Source organism: Aythya ferina (genome assembly GCF_964211825.1).
Source record: "Aythya ferina genome assembly, chromosome: 5".
Classification (NCBI taxonomy): domain Eukaryota; kingdom Metazoa; phylum Chordata; class Aves; order Anseriformes; family Anatidae; genus Aythya; species Aythya ferina.
This window is the reverse complement of record NC_140301.1, coordinates 55,512,183-55,535,147: the sequence shown is the minus strand read 5'-3', so window position 1 is coordinate 55,535,147 and position 22,965 is coordinate 55,512,183. Positions and strand designations below refer to the sequence as shown.

The window sequence follows — 22,965 nt, the reverse complement described above, 5'->3', positions numbered from 1 at the left end:
CTGACTTGGAAGGGGAGTGACAGATAGCAACCCCCCCCTCCTTCTACAAATCTGCCAGGTGAACCCTCCAAGTAGAGCACACTGATCACAGTTGCTGATCTAAGGCCAGCCTCTAGCATGGAAGTGGATGTTGCATGGGGATGCTGGGTTGGAGAGCATACACTGCTAACAGAGACGTGTTCTCCTGTTTTTCTAACTTGTTACCGCTAATTTAACCTTAAATCTGCCAGAAAAATTTATCTCTACATTCTGAGAGTATTATTTCATTAGAATGGTGTGCATTTATGCTGCCACATTTTTTGTCTTCACAAGAAATGCACTTTGCAGTTAACACCTCCCCATCGGCCCTGCATCCAGAGAAATAATGGCAAAGAAAGAACCGAAGCTGAAAAATTGCTTCAGCAAAGCACAAGAGGGAAATGCACTCCTCCCAGCATTGCAACAAACTGGAGCAGGCTGAGCCAACCTCTAAGACTGCCCTTCATACCAGACAAAACGAGGTGATAGCATGCACACCTGCACCCAGAGGGTGCAAGTGAAATGTAGCGCCCAGACCAGAATGATTCACAGCACTAAACACCATGCTGAACTGTCCCTGTCTTTATCAACTAGAGATGGCAGGTAACTTGAAGGTTTTCATTTAATTTCCTCAGCTGTTCCATTTTTATGGATCCTCCTTTCTGGGGGGTTAAGTTGCGCGCAGGCATCCCCTGCATAGTCACTCAGGGGTATGGCTGAGCATCATCACAGAAAGTATTTTCAGAAAGGGGCTATAAAAGCTTTTCCCCAACATTTTTTCCAAACAAAGGGCTTAAGAAACAAATGACCCACCCAGTAAACACTGCAGGAGGCTCCACCATAGGTAGCAGCAAATTCTTCCACCCACCGACTCAAGCAGTCCCCCCTTCTTTTCTTTTCACTTTTATGCTGATATGAATATGAAAACGTAGTCCCAGAAAATAATTGAACCTTAGAATAAATGAAACAGCTGCTTCAAAAGCACCATGCATCAGAGGTGACAGACTCAAGGCTGTTTCCCCATAAAAGCTCCAAGAAGCCAGCTTTGTGTATTAGCCTGTTAGCTCAACCTTGACATGCTACCGAGGTGCTCAGAAAAATAACTGCCCTCAGGAAAAAAAAAGAAGGAAAAATACATACATACATACAATTGCCCACTTCTGAGTCACTTGATTAAAAATAATTTTAATATATATGCTATTTAAAAAAATAAATCCCTAAACAATCCTTTTTCTCTTACACTTATTAGATTCTAGCAGCCAGAGCTTGGCTAAGAAGAAAATTGGTCTCCTCCTGACCTAAACAGCAAGTTTCCTCCATCAGTGTTGCTCCTCCTAACAAAAAGGTGACTTTACCCCAAGAAAATACTTGTGTGCTAAATCAGCTTTTTGAGACCATCTCTCTGAAGCAGAAAGGTACTAAAATCTCTTCTCAAAGGGTATCAGATACCAACTCTTAATGGGCCTCAAGGGTCATCTTCATTTTCACAGAGAAAATGAGCTTTCAAGACAAATGGGAGGGGGCAAGAAAAGAGCAGTTTGAGGGAGTTCCTCTTCTGGTGTTTTGTGTATAAATGCTGATTTGCAGAGTAGAAAAACAGATTTCAAATTTAGTTTCCTTGCCCTCTAAATCCATCTACAAGTGATGGCTTAATGTTTAAAGCTACCTATCAGAAATTGTAGGGTTATAATGTGTCACTCTTTTTCACAATGCTGAGCTGCTGAGCTAGGCACTGACTTCACTCAGAAATGAAAGTACCAACAAGAATAAAGCTTACTCAAACCTACTGCTTTGCAAAAGCAGAAGCTAAAGTGCAGGCAGGTCCCACATGCAGGCACATGCTTCTCAATATGTAGAAGAAAGATATTTTTATTATTCTAGCCCTCCTTTGTTCCAGGAACAATCTTAATTGCCAGGTTTGTGTTCTCAGCTCTGAAGTTCAACCCAGTACTTTTCTGTGTTGGGATAGGAGGAACACGGCAGAAAAAGCTGAGTATTGTACAGCCAGCATGGTTCCTGCCTTAAGGATCAACTTAACTGCACCTTCTCCTGGGTCTCTTCATCTATTTTTAATACAAAAGGCACGCTCATTTGCAGAGATAGCAACTGGCAGTGCAGAAAATCAACCAGATACAAGGGTTTTTAGTGAGGGAAGGACTCAAGAAAACTCACAAACCCATAAATCTTAAAGTAACTTTGGCCCGTGACTAGACAACATAACAGCAGTAGCTGTACCACACTCAAATGCTTTTGTTTGCTTATGAAATGAATGACTAGAACTAAATGCAATAACAAGAATTTCAGGCCCACTCAGAATTACATCCTCTGTGGGCAGTTACTCAGCAGTGTGGCCAGTTCTGGTGCTCAGCTCCAACTGCAGCAGTACCAGCTACCGGTAGCACTTGTAGGAAGTGAAGAAACCTTCACAGAAGGAATTTAGAGGAGAACAAATGAAGAAAGGGAAATGCAAGATGTCTGAAAGAAAACAATGAGGAGACCTAGAAGGAATGTCAAGAGGGGGACAGGAATTAAAAATAAATAAATAAATAAATAAATAAATAAATAAATAAATAAATAAATAAGCAAAGAAAAACAATACAAATAACGTGATTCCAGAAAAGTAATCTCAGGCTCAGGGCATCTCTGCCCTGACCACTATTTAGACTCTGTAAGGAGAGCTAAGATTAGAAATCTGTCCTGTGATGTGTACGACACAACTTTTTCTGTTATAACCGTGCATTTTTAGTAACTCCTTGTAATTTTCTTTTCTGTATTTCTTCTTCAGTGTCACAGACAGATGCTGAGTAAGAAAAAAGAATTACAGGGAAAAAGTTCATAAGGGTTACAAGGATTTGTACATACATATTCGGAGACACTGGATACTGGATAGAGGCTCAATTTTAATGAGCACGTTGATAGGAAAATAGGACAGGTTTGTATCAGTTCAATTTTTGCAAATAAAAATAAAAAAAACCATTATGGTATATGCACATTATTAACATTTTCCTCAGTGCCTGAAGACAACCTAAATCATGCAATTCACTGAAGTATCTCAGTAATTAACTGACTCTAATCTTGGGAGTTTTGTACACTGGGGGTTAACACTCAAATGAACTTTCCAAATTCATATTTCCGCAGGAACCAGGAGGTCAGCAGAATTGCTGAAGGAAATCCTATTAAAATTAAAACTGTTTGGAAAAGAAGATGGTAAACACATCCTGAATACGCTGATAAAATACAAAGAATTTAATAAATAAATATGTGCGCATGGAATTTGGAAAAGCCCTGGAAATGGGTGGCATAAGGTCACAGGCCCACCCACCCAGCACAACAATGGGCGTAATTTAAACCAACACTGGCAAGGATGGAAGAAAGATTCACAGCAATCAAGGATTTTTTTTTTTATTTTTAAGTCTATCTGTCAACCTGCAGTGGAAGTCAGGGAAAAGAAAGGCTATAAAAGCAAACACTTGCAAGCTAGAATTCACTTTCTGCAGCCATGTAAGGGCAAATCACATAAATGGATGCTCATACAAGTCATACCACTGTTTTATGCATGCATAAAGAATGTTAGGGGAGACAAACTGAAAAAGGGTAGATTTCTCAAAAAAATAATTTGTAGTCAGAGAGAGGGAAAAAAAATAGTTATGTGAAGGACAATGGCTACGACTAAACTCCATATAGTTTTAGAAACGGCTGATGAGGAGAATAACACACCAGAGAATGACAGATCCACGTAGCACACTCAAATCCTACTAATCTGTGGGAGTCCTGAGCCAAAACTCTAGACTTGACATCTTTGACCATTTTTAAAGTCAAATATACATGCGCCTGTAACAATTCTGAACTAAACACTGACGCTTCTCAAAAACTGAGGAACACACATCCTGGACAATACAAGCCCTTCCTCCTCTTAGAGGCCATTGCTATTGTTTACTCCATTTCACACCTAGGGGTCTCCAAGGGGAGACCTTCTACCCCATCCCCATGTGATGGTTGCTGTTCCCATGCTGCGACCTCCTCCAAGAGCAGTGGATACCCCTCTTCGTGTGGACTGGGGACTTCCAGACCTCCCCCCACATATTGAACCAGCTGGAGCTGAAGAGAGCAGGATGAGGGAGTGACAGCAGGACTGCTTAAGATAGTGCAAAACATCAAGGATATGTCAGTGTCAAAAAGCAGGTTTGGGAAAAGTAAAAGACAGACCAAAAAGCCGTGAAAACCAAATTTCAAGGCAACTCTCTGACAGCAAGACATGAATGTGAGACTGATGGCCAGAGGCAAGCTAGCACTTTTTTTTCTAATACAGCCCTTATATTTTGGATATGCTGAATTGAATGGAGCTACAGTAAAGCCACGCGTCAATGAACACAACTCCTCAAAGACCAGTGAGGCAAGCGTCATCTCAGAAGAAATCACATCCAAGACTGAATTTTTAGAGAAAAGAGCCAGTGATAAAAGAGAGAATGACACAATCCTACACCATTTTAGACAGAAACAGCCAAGAGACTAAGACAGTCAGGTTCGCATTGATTATTGCCCTGTAATCAAGAGAGATGGAAGGGCTATCAACACTGACACCAGAGAAAGGGGAAGAACTATATCACACTTGAAACAAAGAACCAGATGATGTGGATTCTGTTCCTAAGACTGTCACAGACCTCTACTATATGTTTTAAAGGATTAATACAAAAACTACTGCATACATCAAAAAGTTCATCATTTGACTTTCATTGGAGCAAATACTCTACACGGTTTAATTTGGGGCAGACATGTAGACAAAAAAGACCACTTACTTATTAAGTAATGACTAGACTCCATGGCATTTTGAACACTGAGGAAATTAAGACCCTGACCGAGCCAAATACGTTAGCACAGGCATAACTGTAACATATGGTACATCCTTAGAACTGAATGGATGTGTAGTGCTCATGTGTTTATAGTGATACTTTGTTAGCATTCAATGCTTATGCAGTTGTCAAGTTTCACATTAAACAGAATTACAAGGAAAAAACAGAAGGAATGTATTAAAAAGCATATAAAATTTTAAAATACGTGAGCTCAAGCTTTTTTTCCCCAAAAAGTAAGCTCAGACTTTGTATTTTGGGAAAGCACTGGCACTATAGGGGAGTCCATTCCATAAATGCTGGTCATATTCTACATTACAGGAGTATCATAATCCCTAAATGAACAAGCAATTTGGTCTTTAGCAATAAATGTCATTATATCAAATTTGAATAGACACTAAATATTCCCTTGAAACACACATTTTTGACAGGCAACGTGTAGCCAGGAAGATAATTTTGTCCAATGTTCACAAAATGGTGTATAACAGCAGGTTAATTCCATAACTATGCTTAGACATCCACCATCCTGAATTAAGAACTCTCAGCAAGAAATTACAAAGAATTCATATTCAGTTGAACGCCATTTTCCAATGAAATCACTTGTTTTTCAACTACAATGTAAATCAAATTACAAAAGTCCTAGTTCAGAGCCAATATTTTTCATGGATTTAATTGTAACTGACAGATATATAACCCTTGCTAAATTGGTTTACTGTGGGTAGTTCTTACAAGCCTTTCATATACTGCCACTACCAGTGGATGGCAAATTTATATGCAAAATTGCTACGCTAGCATAGACCATTTAGCTCCCCTGGGAGAGCCAAAAAAAAAATCACTTCTATATTGTACTCTATTAAAGAAGAATTGATTCTCCACTCCCAGGAGACATGAAGAAAAGTATTTTATTTTTAAAATGTGAAAACAAAATAGAAGAAATTGTTTATTTTAATCTGATCTTTCACATTTTTTTGTTTAAGTAGTTCAATACATTTCAGCAGGAATGTATGCACCTTGTCCTACACATGGATTGCAGAGTACTTAGTATGATACGTGATTTATATCAGATATAACACTCTAGTCATTAGGAAACAAGCAGCAATAAAGATGACAAAATTAAGTACCTATTTGTTATCCATCATCAAACCATTCTAAGAACCAGTGAATGGGACATATAGCACACTTAAGAAAACTCTACATGATCAGTAAATCATATTAGCGGTACCTTAGCTCTGGCTTGGTAAAGCATAAATGAAACTAAATGTCTAAAACACACAAATGGAGACCAATATGTATATACCTGTCCAAGAAACACGTCTGACAACTCAGGTTCTCTTTAAATGCTCCACTTCAATTGTCTCACATAGGAGGCTTCTGTCATTCTAACAAAAAAAATTGACAGGATCCTTGAAAGAGACAAGCACTTAAAGCTGCTGTTGTAAGTGATGCAGTATTATAAAGAATGAGCTGAATAGAACTGCAGAAAAAACATTTTGCATGAAAAAGGCTTCCTACCATGCTAAAGAAAAATAGCAAATTAGAATGCTACACAGCAGCCACTGCAAAAAGGATGTCTTTTTTAATACCACAATATGATAAATTATCTTAAGTAGCACATTAATGTCAGAAATTGAGCATAATCTAACTTCTTTCCAGTGACAATATTAAATGGCTTTCAGACGTCTTTCCTACTATTCTGACATTAAATTTAATAACACCCAGAGAGACCACAAAAATGATTCAGTTACAAGAATCATACTGTACTGGATCATTGCCTTTTAAGTAGGATTCAGCTAAATGATTTGGACTCTGATGTTTTTGGCACATTCAAGACAAAGGTATGAAATTTGCTATGTAACATTTATTAGTACTGAGCATAATTCCTCTCAGTATTCAGTTTGTATTGGTAGTAGGATTTTTGTACATGTGTGAGGGTTTGATTAAGGTTGATCATACAAAACACGGGTGCCAGAAAGACCCACAGTTCCAAACTTTATTTATTTTAAACTTTTTTCTGCTTGGTGTTCCTGAATGCAGAAAAATCCTTCAAGTACCTGGAAGAGTACATAGTCTTTTGCACTCTTAGTAAAGAAAACTATGCAAAAGGTTAATTAAAGATTTGAATCGCTGGACAAATCCGTACACTCCTGATTAAATTATGATAAGGGAAAAAATGGTATTTATGAAATGTAAAAGAAATTAATAAGACATTTACTACTCACCTTCCAAAGACAGTACTTGAAACAATGAGAAATTAGAAATTGCAAAAGATGCACATAGGATGTCTGCTGTAGTAAGTCACTAACAACAAAAATTAATAGCAGTTTTTCATCACAGCAGAACCGTATGATATGCATGGAGATGATGGTAGATAACGAACAACTCTAGACCTTGGGCTCACATCAGTAATTGTGTTCAAGTGGAAGTTCTGGCCATCACAGTCTTTTCACATTCCTGCCTCCTCCAGCAGTTCTGACAATACATAGTTACTGCCTGCTATAGTCACATAGCAAGAAGAAGCAAGAATTCAAACCACTTCCTTCCCCTGAACACCCACTGAGCTCACAAGTTAAGACAGGGTCCCACAAACAGTGACAGGACCTGTCAGCCAGACTGATTCCAAATTACACCAGAAACCACCAAGGTAGTCCTGATGCTGCCTATGCTCAGTACAGTGACTTCCTTAGATTCCACTGTCCTCTACTTCAGATCAGAATAGCTTTTCTTCATGTGTTTAACTCTGAAACCAATGAAAAGGACTTAATGTATGGGAAAGTTCTCCACTGAAGCTGTGTTTTGGCCATAAACAAGTTTCTTTATCAGGATAAGCAAATAGTCATAGTAGGGCAGCTTTTAAAGTGCACATCAAATAAGGAACTTAAAATTCCAGATACAGATGTTGATGTTTGGTGAAGTTTTTTTGTTTGTTTGTTTGCTTTGTTTTTCAAAAAAAAAAAAAAAAAAAAAAGTTTAGGTCCAGGCCTATACTGGCAGCAAAGCTGCTCCTGCCTGCAGGGGAAGACCTCTCCTCTGAGAAGGTTCTCTAGAGATATTAACATGGGAGAGGAGTGGAGGTCTTCACATTTCTTCAGTTCTTACCATCCTTTATTAAACTTCTTGAGATTTATTATGGTAATGAAGAAAGCCAGTAAAGGTAAACACAATCAGTGACTTATTGAAATGATATGGGCATGAAGAGGAACACATCTTTATATCATGTACTGTTAAGAGACCCTTTACAACTAAAGATGCTTATTCTTCTTGCCTCCTGGACACTCAGTAAAGCATTTCTTCAGAAGCTGAGACTCATGGTAACAAACATAATGCTGTAGCTTCCATGATGGCTGGTAAAATGGGTTATGGTCATGCCTGATTTCCTCACAACTTACCATTTGTGCACGTGGAGTTAGAGCTGCTTTTCCTTCTGCTAATTAGCATTAAACTTCATCTGCCTCTTTATCATCTCAATAATTCCAGTACCACGAGATGACTTTTTACAAGTCTTCAGAGTCAGATTTAGCTTTGACTAGTTTGAATAGGTAGCTACACCACCTCACTCGAATCATTTAGGAAGACACCAAACAGCATGGATCTCCGTATGACACAGCTAACTTTGCTCCAGTGTGGAATCTGACCCTTTGTTTCCTACTGGTTATTAATAACATGACAGCTTAGGGTTTTCTAAGAAATCTAGGTCAGGGCACTTGTCAAAAGCTTCTTCAAAACCCAAATACACTCAATCAAACAGACCACCCTTATTCATATGCTCGCTGACTCTTCTACAGAACTCTATCATATGTGTTCTGGCTACAAATGCTCCCCAGACTGATCCCCAATTTATCATATTAATCCCTGCCTGCTAATTTTGATCCTTATTATTGCTTCAACCACTTTGCCTGGGTGCCCAGCCTGAAAGTCAGGGTTACTGGGTTATGCTTCCAGATTCCCTCTCAAGCCTTTTTTTTCCATTTTGGCCCTGAAGCAACACCACGTTTTCCACACACTGTTTCTGTGCCTCTTAAAATGTGTTGAATACCACCTAAAAGACAACCTTGAGCACCAGTGGTGGGGGGTAGTTAAAAATGACCACAGCCATGGATATATAGAAAGCCAATCATATTGGACATTATAAATATTTCAGCATGGACTCACGCATGCACTTAGATCTACAAAAGAAATGGGACTACTTAGAGTGTGTTGTAACAGCAGCAGTCAGTCTTTGTAGGATCCTGGCCTTATTCATTAGTTCCCTCAATATAAATAGTATTTCCACACAGTTGACATATCATTCACCACTTCAACTTGTCATGAAGGAAACTACACTACCCCCACTGAAGTATCACTGACATTTCATGGGTTTCTAGTTTGTTTCCATTTTTCATCCTCACATCACTTATACTTTTCTCCTTAAATTTTGTCTCTTCCCTTTACAATACAAAAAGGTGCATTTCTCTATGGTATCTTGTCCTGTTCCAAAAGAAGCTACAAGAAGGCCATTAAAACTTGTCAAGCCATCTGTATTCAGGGAAATCAGCCCCTCAAAGAATAAGGACTGGTCCTCAGTGTGTCATTCTCAGGTCAGTAGGACGAAGTTGTGCAGCCCATCAGTATGGCTACATTATCACTATACAGCAGATACCAGCAAGGAACCAGGCTTCCACATCAAAACCATAAAAGACAAAACAGCAGAAAGCTGGGAGGTAAAGAAGGAAAACACTGCCTCACCAGCTGTTTGACCCACTGTAACCACACATTAATAACAGGGACAGGCACACTGCTGATCTGGGAACAATCACACAAACCAGTGAATGAGCCAGCCACAGCCACAGATGCTGCAGTAGGAAAAATTGACTCCAGAATCCAGCACTGCTTCTATCCCCTATGTGTATCTTGTACTTACAACTGGACAGGCTGCTCTACCAACAACACTGGGAGTCACGTCAATTGACAGGGATCGAGTGCACCCTCAGCAAGTTTGCAGATGACACCAAGCTGAGCGATGCAGTCGATACACCAGAAGGACAGGATGCCATCCAAAGGGATCTGGACAAGCTAGATAACTGGGCCCATGTAAACCTAATGAGGTTCAACAAGTTCAAGTGCAAGGTACTGCACCTGGGCTGGGGCAATCCTGGACATGAGCACAGACTGGGAGAACTCATTAAGAGCAGCCCTGCAGAGAAGAGCTTGGGGGTTTTGGTGGACAATAGGCTCAACATGAGCAAACAGTGCGTGCTTGCAGCCCAGAAGGCCAACTGCATCCTGGGCTGTATCAACAGAGGGGTGGAGACCTTATAGCAGCCTTTCAGTACTTAAAGGGAGCTTATAAAATAGAGAGTGGATTTTTACATGAGCAGACAGTGATATAACAAATGGGAATGGTTTTAAACTAAAAGAGGGAAGATATAAATTAGATGTTAGGAAGAAAGTCTTCAGAGGGTGGTGAGGCACTGGCACAGGCTGCCCAGAGAAGCTGTGGATCCCCCAGGGCAGGGGAGGTGGAACTGGGTGATTTTCAAAGTCCCTTGTAACCAAAGCTGTTCTACAAATCATTGAAAAATACAAGGAAAAAGAAAACCAAAAGGAGTGTAAAGTGAAAAGCTGTTAGAAGAGGAGGGACCAAAAAGTAACATTAAAAAAAAAAAAAAAAAAAAGCTACATCGTTAGAGTTGTTTTATGGGTAAACACTGTAATTTATCAAGTTGCAAAAGAGGAATGGGTAAAGACAGATGTTTAAGAGGTATTGCACATTTTAAACTATGGGTTAGAGGGGTTAGAGAAGATGCCTTATTACCTTATATTTTGAGGAGCATTACAAGTAGTAACTAGCAGACCCTGTCACCACTGCACGCTCTAAATCTTAACTCAAGAACCAAAGGGCTGATGTTATTAGCAGAGAGCTCTTATCTCCAGCACAGCACTTCACAGCACTGTGCAGGGGTTTTCCAAATGGTGGCCAAGTATGTGCTGAGAAGTCCACAGCTAGAACTCTGGGCCCAAAACAGCACCTTCAATAATGATTTCAGCTTACACAGCAAAGACATCTGAGGGTCAGACAACTGCCTGTTGATCCATGAAAGTCACCCACACTGCCAGCACACCATATGTGGACATATATAGATATATATATATCCCATAATGAAGGAGAAGATCACACAATTGAGCAGGTGGGCATATCCCTGGTCTGTGGGTTGGCACAAGTTCCTGACCTGCTCCTCTGCATTCTGGTGGAGCTTTTCCCTTTGAAAGCCCTCTTCTGGGCTCACTGATGAAAAAGGTAGGTAGACCACACGACCCAAGGCATATAATCTCCTACCATCTGGGATTATTCACTTGATCTTCACTAGACTTTTTTGATCTTTTTGAAGACACCAGATAAACCTGAGTTTTCTACGTGGCACAAGTCATGGTAATAAACTCCACTGACCACCCTCGAAGCACAGGAAAAAAGCTGAAGTCCCTTGTTTACACATAGCTGTAGGCACATGAGTGTGATGAAGTACAGAGACAGTTCTTTGACCTGCCAACACAGGGAGATATTAGCATGCTTTAAAGGTCTTCCTAAGCCAAAGAGTTTAGGAAGCCTCAGAAATGCACTGCTCCGTCATTCCTCATGCCATAGGTAAGTGCTAAACCCTGGGGAAAAGAGGCAGGCACAAGTGGGCTCTGCCAAAATATACACACAGAAAGGATGTTCCTTAGCAAACTCTTCTTCCACTTGAAAACCTGTGCATTACTGTCACATTTGTTGCATTCCTCCATTTAATACTGTACCCTTTTTTCTAACACACTTTTAAACACAGGAGCAGAAAATACATTTGCATCAGTACTTCTACGTGCTTAAAGATAGCATCAATTACAGCTTTGTGTTCTATTTATCACAAACTCATTGGCTTAAGAGAATACAGAGTATTCTCTGGGAGCAAGAGTGTCAGTTGCAAGTGTTTAGGCTGATGATCTCTATGTTAATGCTGATTTATATGGTTAGCCAAGGTGCATATTTTAGCTTTCCTGTGCACATTAGGTAGAATCATAGAATCATAGAATATCCTGAGTTGGAAGGGACCCTTAAGGATCATCAAGTCCAACTCTCGACACCGCACAGGTCTACCCAAAAGTTCAGACCATGTGCCTAAGCGCACAGTCCAATCTCTTCTTAAATTCAGACAGGCTCGGTGCAGTGACCACTTCCCTGGGGAGCCTGTTCCAGTGTGCAACCACCCTCTCTGTGAAGAACCCCCTCCTGACGTCCAGCCTAAAGGTACTTCAATTCTATCTTCAAATGCTAATCTCTTGTAACCTATGTAAATAAGTATTCAGACTCTGTCATGTGGGTGATTAAACAGTTATAAATATGAATAAAGATCTAAGTAATTAGGTTGTATTTTAATTAATCTTAAATAAAATTAGCACAAATGTTACAGTTTGAAAGGTGCTGGATTTCCCAAGCTGGAGAGACATCTATTTCTCTCCTGTTACTTGATTTCTACAGAATTACTTCTGGTTTACACTGACATGTAAAGCAGAGGGAAACCAAGCACCCTTGTCTATCTCCTTAATCCAAAGCAAACAGACGGCACCAGAAGCTGAGCCTTGCCAGTAAGAGAGACTACTGACAAAGGTGACACCTGTATGCACATTGGTTTTGGACCAATGAAGTCAAATAAATTCTGTCTCTAACTTTAACATAGGAAAGGACAAAACAACCTTTGTTGATACTGTTGTCAGTGATGTTAACTAGCTTCAATGAAGCCAACATGTATGCACTGAATCTGCTCTGAGACTGCAAACAAAGTCAACAAATTACAGCTCTCAGGCACATTCAGACAGATGTGCCTCTCTATATACCCCAAGACCATTCTCTTGAGCTTATCCAACCCTGTTCTAGGCTGAAATCTTCCAGACCCATTAAAATTACTCTATAAACCTATTTTAAAAAATGAAATCCAAAATTACCTTTCCAATGCCAGGGTTGTCCTTGATTTTGGACACAGCTCTCAGAAGGCATGGTGGTGCTGGGGGAGGACAGAGCTGCAGGATGCCACTAAAGTTAGTAGCATAAATAGAGAAATCGTGTGTGTGTGGCAGGGGTGGATGGTATTTCTTTCTCTTCGATGACAGGTTAAGCTTCTGTGCTGCTCTGTATAAAAATAATAGCAAGAAAGGACAATGTTACTAGGTGTTAATGGCAATCTGGACCAGACAAACAGATGTTCATTGGCATCATTGCCTGTTTAACAAATCAAGTCATTGTGTTCTAACCTGATTTCATAAGGAAAAAACATCAGGAGACTAATAGAAGGAAATGCGGGTAGAAAAAACACAGGCAAATTATTCAGTTAATTTCTCCCTCAACAGAGGTTCAATTATAATCTAACTTTCCCCTCTTCCCCGAAACAGCTTAACAGCTGAATCTTAAAATACTAAAATCTCACTGACATCATAAAAAGCTGAAATAATCCCCTTGTCACTGGCAGGATTGCATGGATCTTACTGGTGATAACATTACAAAAGTGATGCTTTGTACGCTACAAGTTACTCAAGACACAGAATGACACTCCAAGTCAGCTGAGCCTAAGATCCTATCTTGTTGGCTGCACTGAAAATCCTTAGATAACAGAGAATTTCGTTCAAGACAGATTGGTTTTTCCTCCTCAATTCCATTCTTCCACATTAAAAGGGAAAGCTATTACAGAGAAAAGCTTTAATGTTCTAAATGATAATGATCCTGCTTTTGAAATGCAAAATTTCAAAACATAAAAGATGAAGAAGAAGGAAAAATTAAAACATGCAATTAAAATTGTAACGTTATTCCATATGATTAAGAATTGAAACAAAATCATTTTTTTCTGCTGTTCCCCACCAGCAACACCAAAAATAGCAAGAAACAAAATCAAAACCTGGACTCTGCATCAAAACCTGCATGGGACAAAACACCCTGCAGAGTTGCATGGAACAGATATTTGTGTTAGTGACACTCACTGGGATACTGAGGATGGCGGTAATGGAGAAATTTCAGCTCTGTCAAAGCCAAGGAGAGTTTTGTCACCTGAATGTATGTGATTTGACCCTGAGACTGACAGTAGATAGACCACCTTCAGACATATATCATAAAAGAATTCAACATGCTATCTTACAGCATTACTTTGAATGACTGTTAAGTCAGCAAAAATGCGAAGTGTTATACTACTGGTACCTGTGGGTGACCTGAGACCATGCCACTGATGCCAACAGGTCTTCAGTGGGGGCAAAGCACTGCTCTAGCCCATGCTTGCAATATAAAAGCCTTTGCCTTTGGATAAATCAGTTTAGAAGTATATGACCACAAAAGTCTCTTTATACAATGGCTACTTCGTATTTTCATCATGCCTTTCAGCCCAGGATCTCGAAGTACTTTTCAGTGATAATGAACTGGCATCAGTATCTATGAAGTATTATAATCAAAGACAAACGAAAAAAACTAAGGCAGCACTTTGCTGTCACCCCCAATTCAGAGTAAGTCTAGACCCCTAACCTTGCCAGAATTGCTGCAGTGATGATGCAGCCTCAGGCTGCCTCAGTTTAGTAAACCGATCAGAGAAGGAAAGTCTTCCTTTCCTTATATTCATGGTAGGTCAGAAGCAAAAAGGAGCACAGAGCAGGAGGGCACAGTTGCTTCCAGCAGCACTACTTGCTTCAAGTGAGTTACATTACAAAGAACTTGTGTCCAAGGAACAAAATTACTTGCTTGGGTCAGGATTACACAGCTAAGTACAAGGGGCAGGAGTCAGAGTACAGATCTGCAGAATTCCCAGCCCGAAGCTCTATGTTCCCCGACCTGTGTGTTAAACTCCTTTTTCCTTCAGCAACATCAGGAGTTGTGGACCCCCTGTGCACTTCCTTCCCCCTCTTCAAACATTGCAATATTTAGAAGAGGACAAAGACTTGTGTGATGAAAAGATGAGGCCCTACTTCCAAACTCAGAGCCAAAAGCCACTACCTTGTGAGGGACAATTTGGACTCTTGCCTCTGAGGAAAGAAACAGCTTTTGACTCCTTCTGCATCCTGAAACCAGCAGGAACTGTATCCTATGGTGAAGCAAAATACTGCAAGCATGAATTTACACAAAACCTCAGGCTTTCAATGGCAATGAGAACTGATTTAACTGCCTAAACCCCTAAGCCCCTTGCTAATACCTCTTTCAGTATGAAAACATATGCCTGAAACAGGACACCAGGCAAACAGTTGCACAACTTCACTAGGGTTGCAGCTGCACATTAAAATCGTAATGCCTCCTAAATATGCAGCTTTATCGTGCAGAAAAGTGTCTCTAACTGTTGGTACTCTCATTGTGGAACTCAAGACAGTCATTACTTTCTCTCTCCAAGTACCAATTAACAATTGTGGTTATTATTTAATCATCTTGTTGATTAATATGAAAGGTAACGTTTATTTCCTTGTTTACATGCTAAGATCCCTTGTTGAAATGATAAAAACTCCTCAAGAGAATGCCTTCAAAGTGCAATCAAGATATATATTAAATCCTGATGAAATAATTATTCCTTCAATAGATCTGGCTGAAGGAGTTCCTCTGGGAAACATGTAAAAGAGAATGGGATACAAAGAACAAATTTACTCGAGATTTGTTTATTCAAGCACCTAACTAAGCACTAACCGTAAGTAAGCAAATGCACCCAAAAAGGACAAGCTAAGCAAAACATATAAATAAACAGAAAAGTCAGCCTTATTAAAGTATAACATCTCTCAAAATAGCTCAGTAACACAGCTTTGGACCATTTTAAGATGACACCAAATCCACTACTAGTTATCTTAACTTTCCCACCAAGGCAGACCACCTTTCAAACTGCTTTACTTCCATCAGGATTCACATGCTTTCTACAACCTCCACTGTTCAAAGGACAGTGCCATATGCTAGCTAAAGCAATCAACTGCTATTGTGCTGATAAATCCTCTTCCTATGAGTCTGAAGTGCCACGATGTACTGAGGAATTTGGCAAAGGGAGTGCAGATGTCCATGTGGGATAACAGGAAACCAAAAAAGCAGAGGAACTGAAGTAGATGTTGTAGAAAATAATTGCTGCTTTGACAGGCAACAGGCCAACAGCACTAATAACAATGTATGCAGTTCATATTTAAAAAGCATCTCTTCTCAAGTAGTGGTGCACAAAGCTTAATTATAAGCTCTCTGTGTTTGAATGCAACAATCACTTTACCTGACATCAAAACAGGATTGTTTCTCATCACAGACATCGTGCACCAGCAGTACCAAACAGCTTGTTGGATTTGTTTGTTTGTTCCCTAAAATGGGTAAGTTAAGGAGCCAGTGGAAGAATAGAGCAACTGGTGCAAGAGAAAATATAACCAAACTCTAGACTGTGAATACGAACATAAATAGCTGTCATCTCCAGTTCCTATAAACATTACAGTCAGTTCTTTAACTTTTGCAAAAGCCAGTTGGGCAGAAGCCTTCCTATGCTGTGCTTGGGCTCCTGGACTGGTCCAGGCAAACAGAACCACAGAAGGGCTCATCAATCCTTATGCACTCCTTGCAGCACCAGCAATATACTTGGTGGTATCCCAGCCAAGTACTCATTAGGCCAAAATACAGGCCAGGCTGGTTTGGACATGGGCCCAACCAAATGAAACAAAATCCAACTGCATAAAACTCCTTACTTCAGTAAAAATCATGAGAATACGTACTTAAAGGGAGCCACTGCGGAGACACTCCAGAGTGCTGGGTTTCCTACAGTCCTTTTCCAACAACCCATTATTGAATTTACACCTGAGTTTCCAATCCTTTTTTTCTCCAGCATTCCTTTCCTCGGGTGGAATTTGTCCCATGACAACAGGCAAGGCCAAGCTCTCATAATCTGGGCCCTTTTTGTCTAGCACCAGAAGGGCACAGTTTGGGATCCTACCAGACCACTTTCTGTAGGTGCTGTGCCTCTTTGCATCTCTTCCTCAAATTTAGTCTCTCACATGAGGCCTTTAAATCCACCTTTCTCTCCATGGTGGACTGTCTGACCTCCTGCAATATCAATTTCTTTTTCCCCACAGGGAAAATTATGACCACTAGAGAACAGGATGCAGAAATTCAGTGTTACAGTAAACTGTTTTTCACAAATGCACACTTTCCACCTACCTTAGGTTTTACCCATTCAACCTCCTAGCTCACTTCCATGAAGCATTCTTGAAAAGAAAATTAAGCCTTTCTCTCTTATGCCCCCTTCCAATTAAAACTTCAGAGACACCCATGTATATTATTTTTACTTCTAGCTGTGAGATCTACTGTTTACATTTTGCTTAACTCTTTCCATCTCTAATAGAAGATGTCTTTTAAGATGCTCTAGAGAGTTCTCTTCTCATAGCTAGGTGTCATGGTAGAAAATAAAACTAATATATGGCACATGTAGGAGCACTCAAATAGCAAATGCAAGGGACAGTCTGCAACCTGTTCTTTAGCCCAACACAATTTGCAGATTACTAGATTTTCTACCATACATGGATGAGACCAGTGAGGAAAAACATGGCCAGATCAATTACATAATGCTCAGCATCTAGGGGATAACAGTGTTCAACAACAGTAGCTACAAAGCCTGCCCATTTAAAAAAAAATAAAATATTTTAAATTCTGTTTGTGTAGTTAATGTGACATTTCAGATGCTCTGTTGTACAGCAAGCTGCTTCTAGCTTACATTCACTGTACACGTTCTGCACATTATAGCTGTGAAAGTAAACAGCACAATTTAAATCCCTAAAGAACAGCGTTCCTTCTGGGCATAATTTCTTCACGAAGAAGAAAACTTGAATTTAAACTTTAACAACGACACAAACTTACAGAATTCCACAAAGTGTTAAGCAAACATTTATTAAGCTACATAAGGAAGAGTGATGCAAAATATAGTCTGAGACACATACTAGAAATGAGTCAACTGAGACAGATGCAGAGGATTTAATTGACAAGGTGGGCTTGCAGACAAACTGACACAAGTCAGAAATAGAACTGGGAGTCCTGCTTCCAATTAAGCTCCACTGACAAAATAATAAAAGAAAACTTCTGCACGTTAATTTCAGCATAAGCCGTTACATATTAACATAGCTTTAGCATTATTAGCCAGCCTTATCTTTCAGAGATCACTGTCATTATTCATATTGTGAGAATGCTTAGGGGTTCGCCGAGCAGGTCAAGGCCAAAGAAATGTACAGTCCAAGCCTTAAGTGGGAACTTGAGTTTACTTGAGGGTACACTCAACTCAGGAGTTTTGGTTTGACCTTGACGGATATCTCAGGACCAAACCTTATCCTGATTCTGAACCCTCCACAAAGTCTGCAAAATTCTGGGTGTACGTTTGCACTGGGTATCAGTCTGTGCCCTACAGCAGGATTCTTCTGAACTTTCCCAGCTTCCAGCCCAACACAGCCATCACCCCTCTGTCACATAACCCAAGCCTTTCCCACTGCAAGCCATCTCCAAAAGAAGCAGTGGGAAAGTCAGTCCGTCATTGTATCTGCAGTTCCAGTTATTGTTTCCTTAATTACTCATCAATACAGACAACAAATGGACGGATGTCCTACAATACACCCTGCAGCATTCTGTCCCAAGTCTTCCGCAACTCACAGAATGAACTTGGTTGGCATTATTACTTTTATTATTCTTATTACTTTTGATTTGTGCTTCTAAAATTAGAAAGATAGCACAATGAAACAGTGCAGTTGCTGCCCAAAACTCCATGCAAACTTAAAAATAAGCAAGGTATCAGTTTCCACTTACAGCAGGCAGTTTGGATAACAAAATCTAGTTCAGAATGAGCCATTTTTAAACAGAAAGCTGGGAATGTCTAAATCTGTCTGGAATGAAGGTCTGGAAAAGAATAAAAGGCATCATCTCTATTTCTGTAATAAATTTTGTCCAAGGCATCAGTTATAAAATATGAATTAAGTGTTTAGATTATGGCCTGTTCTTCCCCCTAGAACAAGATTAATAGGTTTCTGTAATGCATGCATAGCTTCAGCAGCATCTTCTGACTTTCCCACTTCAGTGTCATTACACAAGCACAGCACCAAATGTTTGTCTGCTTAGCTGTCCCAGCAACACTGTACAGAAGCACTAACGGGAAAAACAACTGATGTTCCTAATTTTGGTGGTTCCCTTCTTCAATAAATAATTAGTTTGTCTGGATCACGATGCACAGCCTCAAGCAATGGCATTTTTATAATGGTTGATGGTAATAAAGTTTCAATAGAAAAACGTCATTCTAAAACATTCCAAAGTACCAAAACCAAAAGTACCAATGTGAAGATATTACCAAGCCAACCTTATGAAAGAAAGCATCTCCAATGTGAGATTAAGCTCATGCTTTGCCTCCTGCACATGGCATAATCTTGCAATTCAGGCTTGAATGTCAGCCTCTCACTCTGAGTGACCTCTTAATTTTCTCTTACCATCTCTTCTTAAAATCAGCAAGGCAGGAAAAAAATGTATCAGCTATGTTGACATACTAGCAACATCACCTTCTACGCTTTCTCCATACTCCATCATAGGATGAACTTCACCTAATATTTCCCCTTTATATGTGTCTCCAATTTGTTATTACAAACTTCAAGGAAAGCATGTCCACAGCCTCCCGAGGCAGCCAGTTCCAGTTTTTACCTATTCTTACTGTTATAAAATCCACACCTCATGTATCTCAACAATCTGCCTTGCTGCATTATGTTCCTTATTTCCCCCTTCACCTCCCCAGCCGACATGCAGAGGAGCTTATTCCCTTCTGCTGCAGCAGACTTGTGTGAAGACTTCTGTTGTGCCTCAGCCTTCTCTTTTCCAGACCTCAGGTCTTCCAACCTCTTCTAACAGGTCAAGTGTCCTTGATTTCTGATCACCCTTGTTGCTTTCTTTCTACTCTATTCACGTCTTCATCAAGTCTAGAATCGAGGCTTAATGGACAGGTGAGCAGTAGCTGAGATCCACCTGAATTCAGGCACCACACAGAAAAAAACAGGCAAAACAACTTTGGGATGGACTGAAAAAGACCTCTGGAAGATGAGAAGTTAAAAAAAAAAAAAAAAAAAAAAAAAAACAACACTGCAGAGTACCCCTGACATCAGAAGAGCTTTCCCATGGTGTACAGACCCAACTACACACTACTATTTAAACAGAAACAACCAACCCAGCCCACTTTCAAAGCATTCAAGTGATTTGCATACAGGAATCCAAGAAGGGATTCTCACAGCTCTTCTCTGTGATTTTTCTCCATGTTTGAGAAACATCAAAGAGCAAATCTTGACAAAGAGCATTCACTGACTTTTATTCCAACCATTGTTTCTATTCTCCCAAACCAGCAGTTTCTGAGGTCACTATAAAAATTGTCATGAGTGGCATCAGCTCTGTATTCTCCTCAGCGTGCAAATTTAAGAGACTTCTGGCCAAGGAACATTTCTTCAAGTAGCTAGAACCAAGGCTCAGGAACTGACATCCATACACACCAGAATAACAGCTAGTCACCGCAGCCTGCCACATACCATTTCCAGCTCTGCTCACTAATGATGTGAAACAAAGCAAGAGCAGATGAACACATTGCTGTACTTCTATGCTCGCTGTTTACAATTGTACCATATGACAAACTGCTGAAAACCTGTGTAGGTTAATCTTTATGTAAGCAAGGCTGTCAACACCTAATATAGAAATATGTCAGCTCCTGGGTCGCACACAGCATAGATGGCTATGTATTGAAAAGCTACCTGAATGCCAGCAATGTTGTCTCACTCTGTCTAATGAACTAACCGAGCTAAAGCAGGCAGAACCACATCAATCACACACCTTAGGCAAAAAAAAAAAAAAAAAAAGTTGCACTTATTTGCAAGCAAGACCCAGACTCCTGAAACAGGTTGAGGAAAGCAAAATTTTACTCTCATTTGTATTCTATCAAGAAAAAGTAATAAAGCCATTTTTTAAACTGAAAAGTAATGAAACAGAAACAATGGTGCTAACTAGCCATTCATTATTAAAGTAATTACTTAAATAGATCATTTAACATTTTTCCCTGCAATACCAGCTCCCAATATATAGAAAGAAGCCAGTATCAAAATGACTTATCAGGCAATAAATTATTTTTGTTACAAAGGATATTACACTCCATGCTATTCATCAAAAACAATCTGGTATGGAAAGGAAAAGCATTCTGCTCATTCAGGCTGCTCCAGGGAAGAAGCAGGCACATCTGTGATTGGAAGGGATGAGAGAGAAAAGGCAGCACGGGGATAACCCAGGGTTTATCCGAAGCATGAGGTTCAGTCAAATGTCACACAGGAAAGAAGGGGACTGAACTTAGGTCCACATAATGCGGGATATTCTCATTCCTGGTCACACATCAGGGTCTGATATGTGACTGTAGAGCCTCCATTAATATAAAAGCTCAGGGGATGGTTATGTTTTTAGGGTTTACCCCAACACATCATCCCCAGAGACATACTTTTCTCATCACCTCCAGCTCCCTCTCTTCTACATCTCAGCACACATCCAGAAAATCCACAGACAGCCCATTCCTCCTTCAGCCAGGTTTTATTTAAGATACTTAGCCAAAGGCTTGACACCTATAGTGCTAGGCAAATAACTTCTCAGGGGGGCATTTACTTATTCCTAGTGTTGGAGTTAAATGGGCACTGACAGCACTAAATGATGCAGTGGAAACCACCAAAGTCATATGCCCACACAATGAGTAATTTTAAACAGCGGAGGGACACATGGGCTTCTGAAAGCCCAGCGTTCCTGTGATTTATTTAACTGACTTCAGTTCTGAAGCAATGCTTCTCAGAGGTTTAACAGGCTGAAATTGCAGCACCATTTAAAATAGCACTTACCAGGAAAATGTAAGACGCGTGTTCTCCCATCACTGCCGATGGAGAGATTTGATTATTTGTGACCCAAAGATTCATATTTCAGGAGAAAGAAGCAACTCCTTAAGACCTGCTGAAGACGTATTACCAAATAACGTTCTGAAGCTCGCCTTGGACTCCAACTAGCTTCACTAATAACATTTAGATTAGATTCATTTTATGCCAATTAACTTCCACTGAGTCATTTCTTTCCAGTAAAAACTCCACAGGGCACTGCTTCTCAGTAAGTGAGCTCCACAAGTAAGCGAGGACACAAAAAGCTCAACAAAGCTGAAAGCAACCCCAAGGGCAATGGGCAGAGAAGCACTAACTGCTGCTGAGTGAGGTACTGGCTAAGCTCTTTGAAGTGTCCTACCCTCCCCCCCATAAAAAAAAAAAAAAAAAAAAAAAAAAAAAAAAAAACAAAAAAAAACACCTTCCATCCTCTGACAAGAAGAATTAGGGAAATTTTATAAAGATGAAACTCACTGCTACTTAGAATATGAAAGTACTTTCTGAGTGATCTTACAGTTGGTCAAGCTCTGCAACTGGTGCATATTTTGCCTTGATCTTTCATGTTTGTTGTGAGTGATAAACACACAGTGTCTCATTTTGCTACTAGCACAAGCAAGCAAAGTGGTCTAGCTCAGAACACAGCCAATGTCGGCTGAAAATCCACCTGCCCTACAAACCACATCCAACACACAGTAAACCAAGTATCAGAGTGACTGCAAGACAGCCACGAGACCTAAATACTCAAGTAAGTATCAGCCTGATTTTACTACTTCGACTGCTAAATCTGTCTTGTCTTAATAAAGCATTAAAATACTTAAGTGTATTATTGAAAGAGCCTGAAAGTCCCCAATAAAGTTGTGAGACAGGTGCAAACTGTCAAATTACAGCCCCACAGGAAAGTCGCCATTATCATTTTACCTACGGAATGCCTCATTCCTGCTGCAGCAAAACCACCAGTGCAGCTGCCACGGCCGCCAAGCTGGGGAGCCCCAAATAACAGGGTCAGAACAAGCACTGATGTTCAGGAGTCCAGGAGCCAAAGCAGCAGGCAGAGGGGAAGGGCTGGGATGGGGGATGTCAGAGAGGTGTTCCTCTCGACAAACACAAAGGGCACAAAGAAAGGGACAAAGGGAAAAAAAGGCTCAGGCAGCTAGATAACATTGAAATCCCACATATTCAGGCAAACTGCATAAGCAGATGCATTCAGCTGTGGATG

General features: G+C 40.1%; 1 protein-coding gene across 2 annotated transcripts in view; it reads right to left on the bottom strand.

Annotated features, from left to right (window-relative positions):
* The window catches only part of KIF26A (kinesin family member 26A), a 100,462-nt gene that overhangs the window by 17,311 nt on the left and 60,186 nt on the right, over window positions 1-22,965 (bottom strand). For both annotated transcript variants that reach the window (XM_084521843.1, XM_084521844.1), the window contains one exon: window positions 12,819-13,002. In XM_084521843.1, coding sequence (XP_084377969.1) covers window positions 12,819-13,002 — 184 coding nt within the window. The remainder of the gene's footprint in view (window positions 1-12,818; window positions 13,003-22,965) is intronic.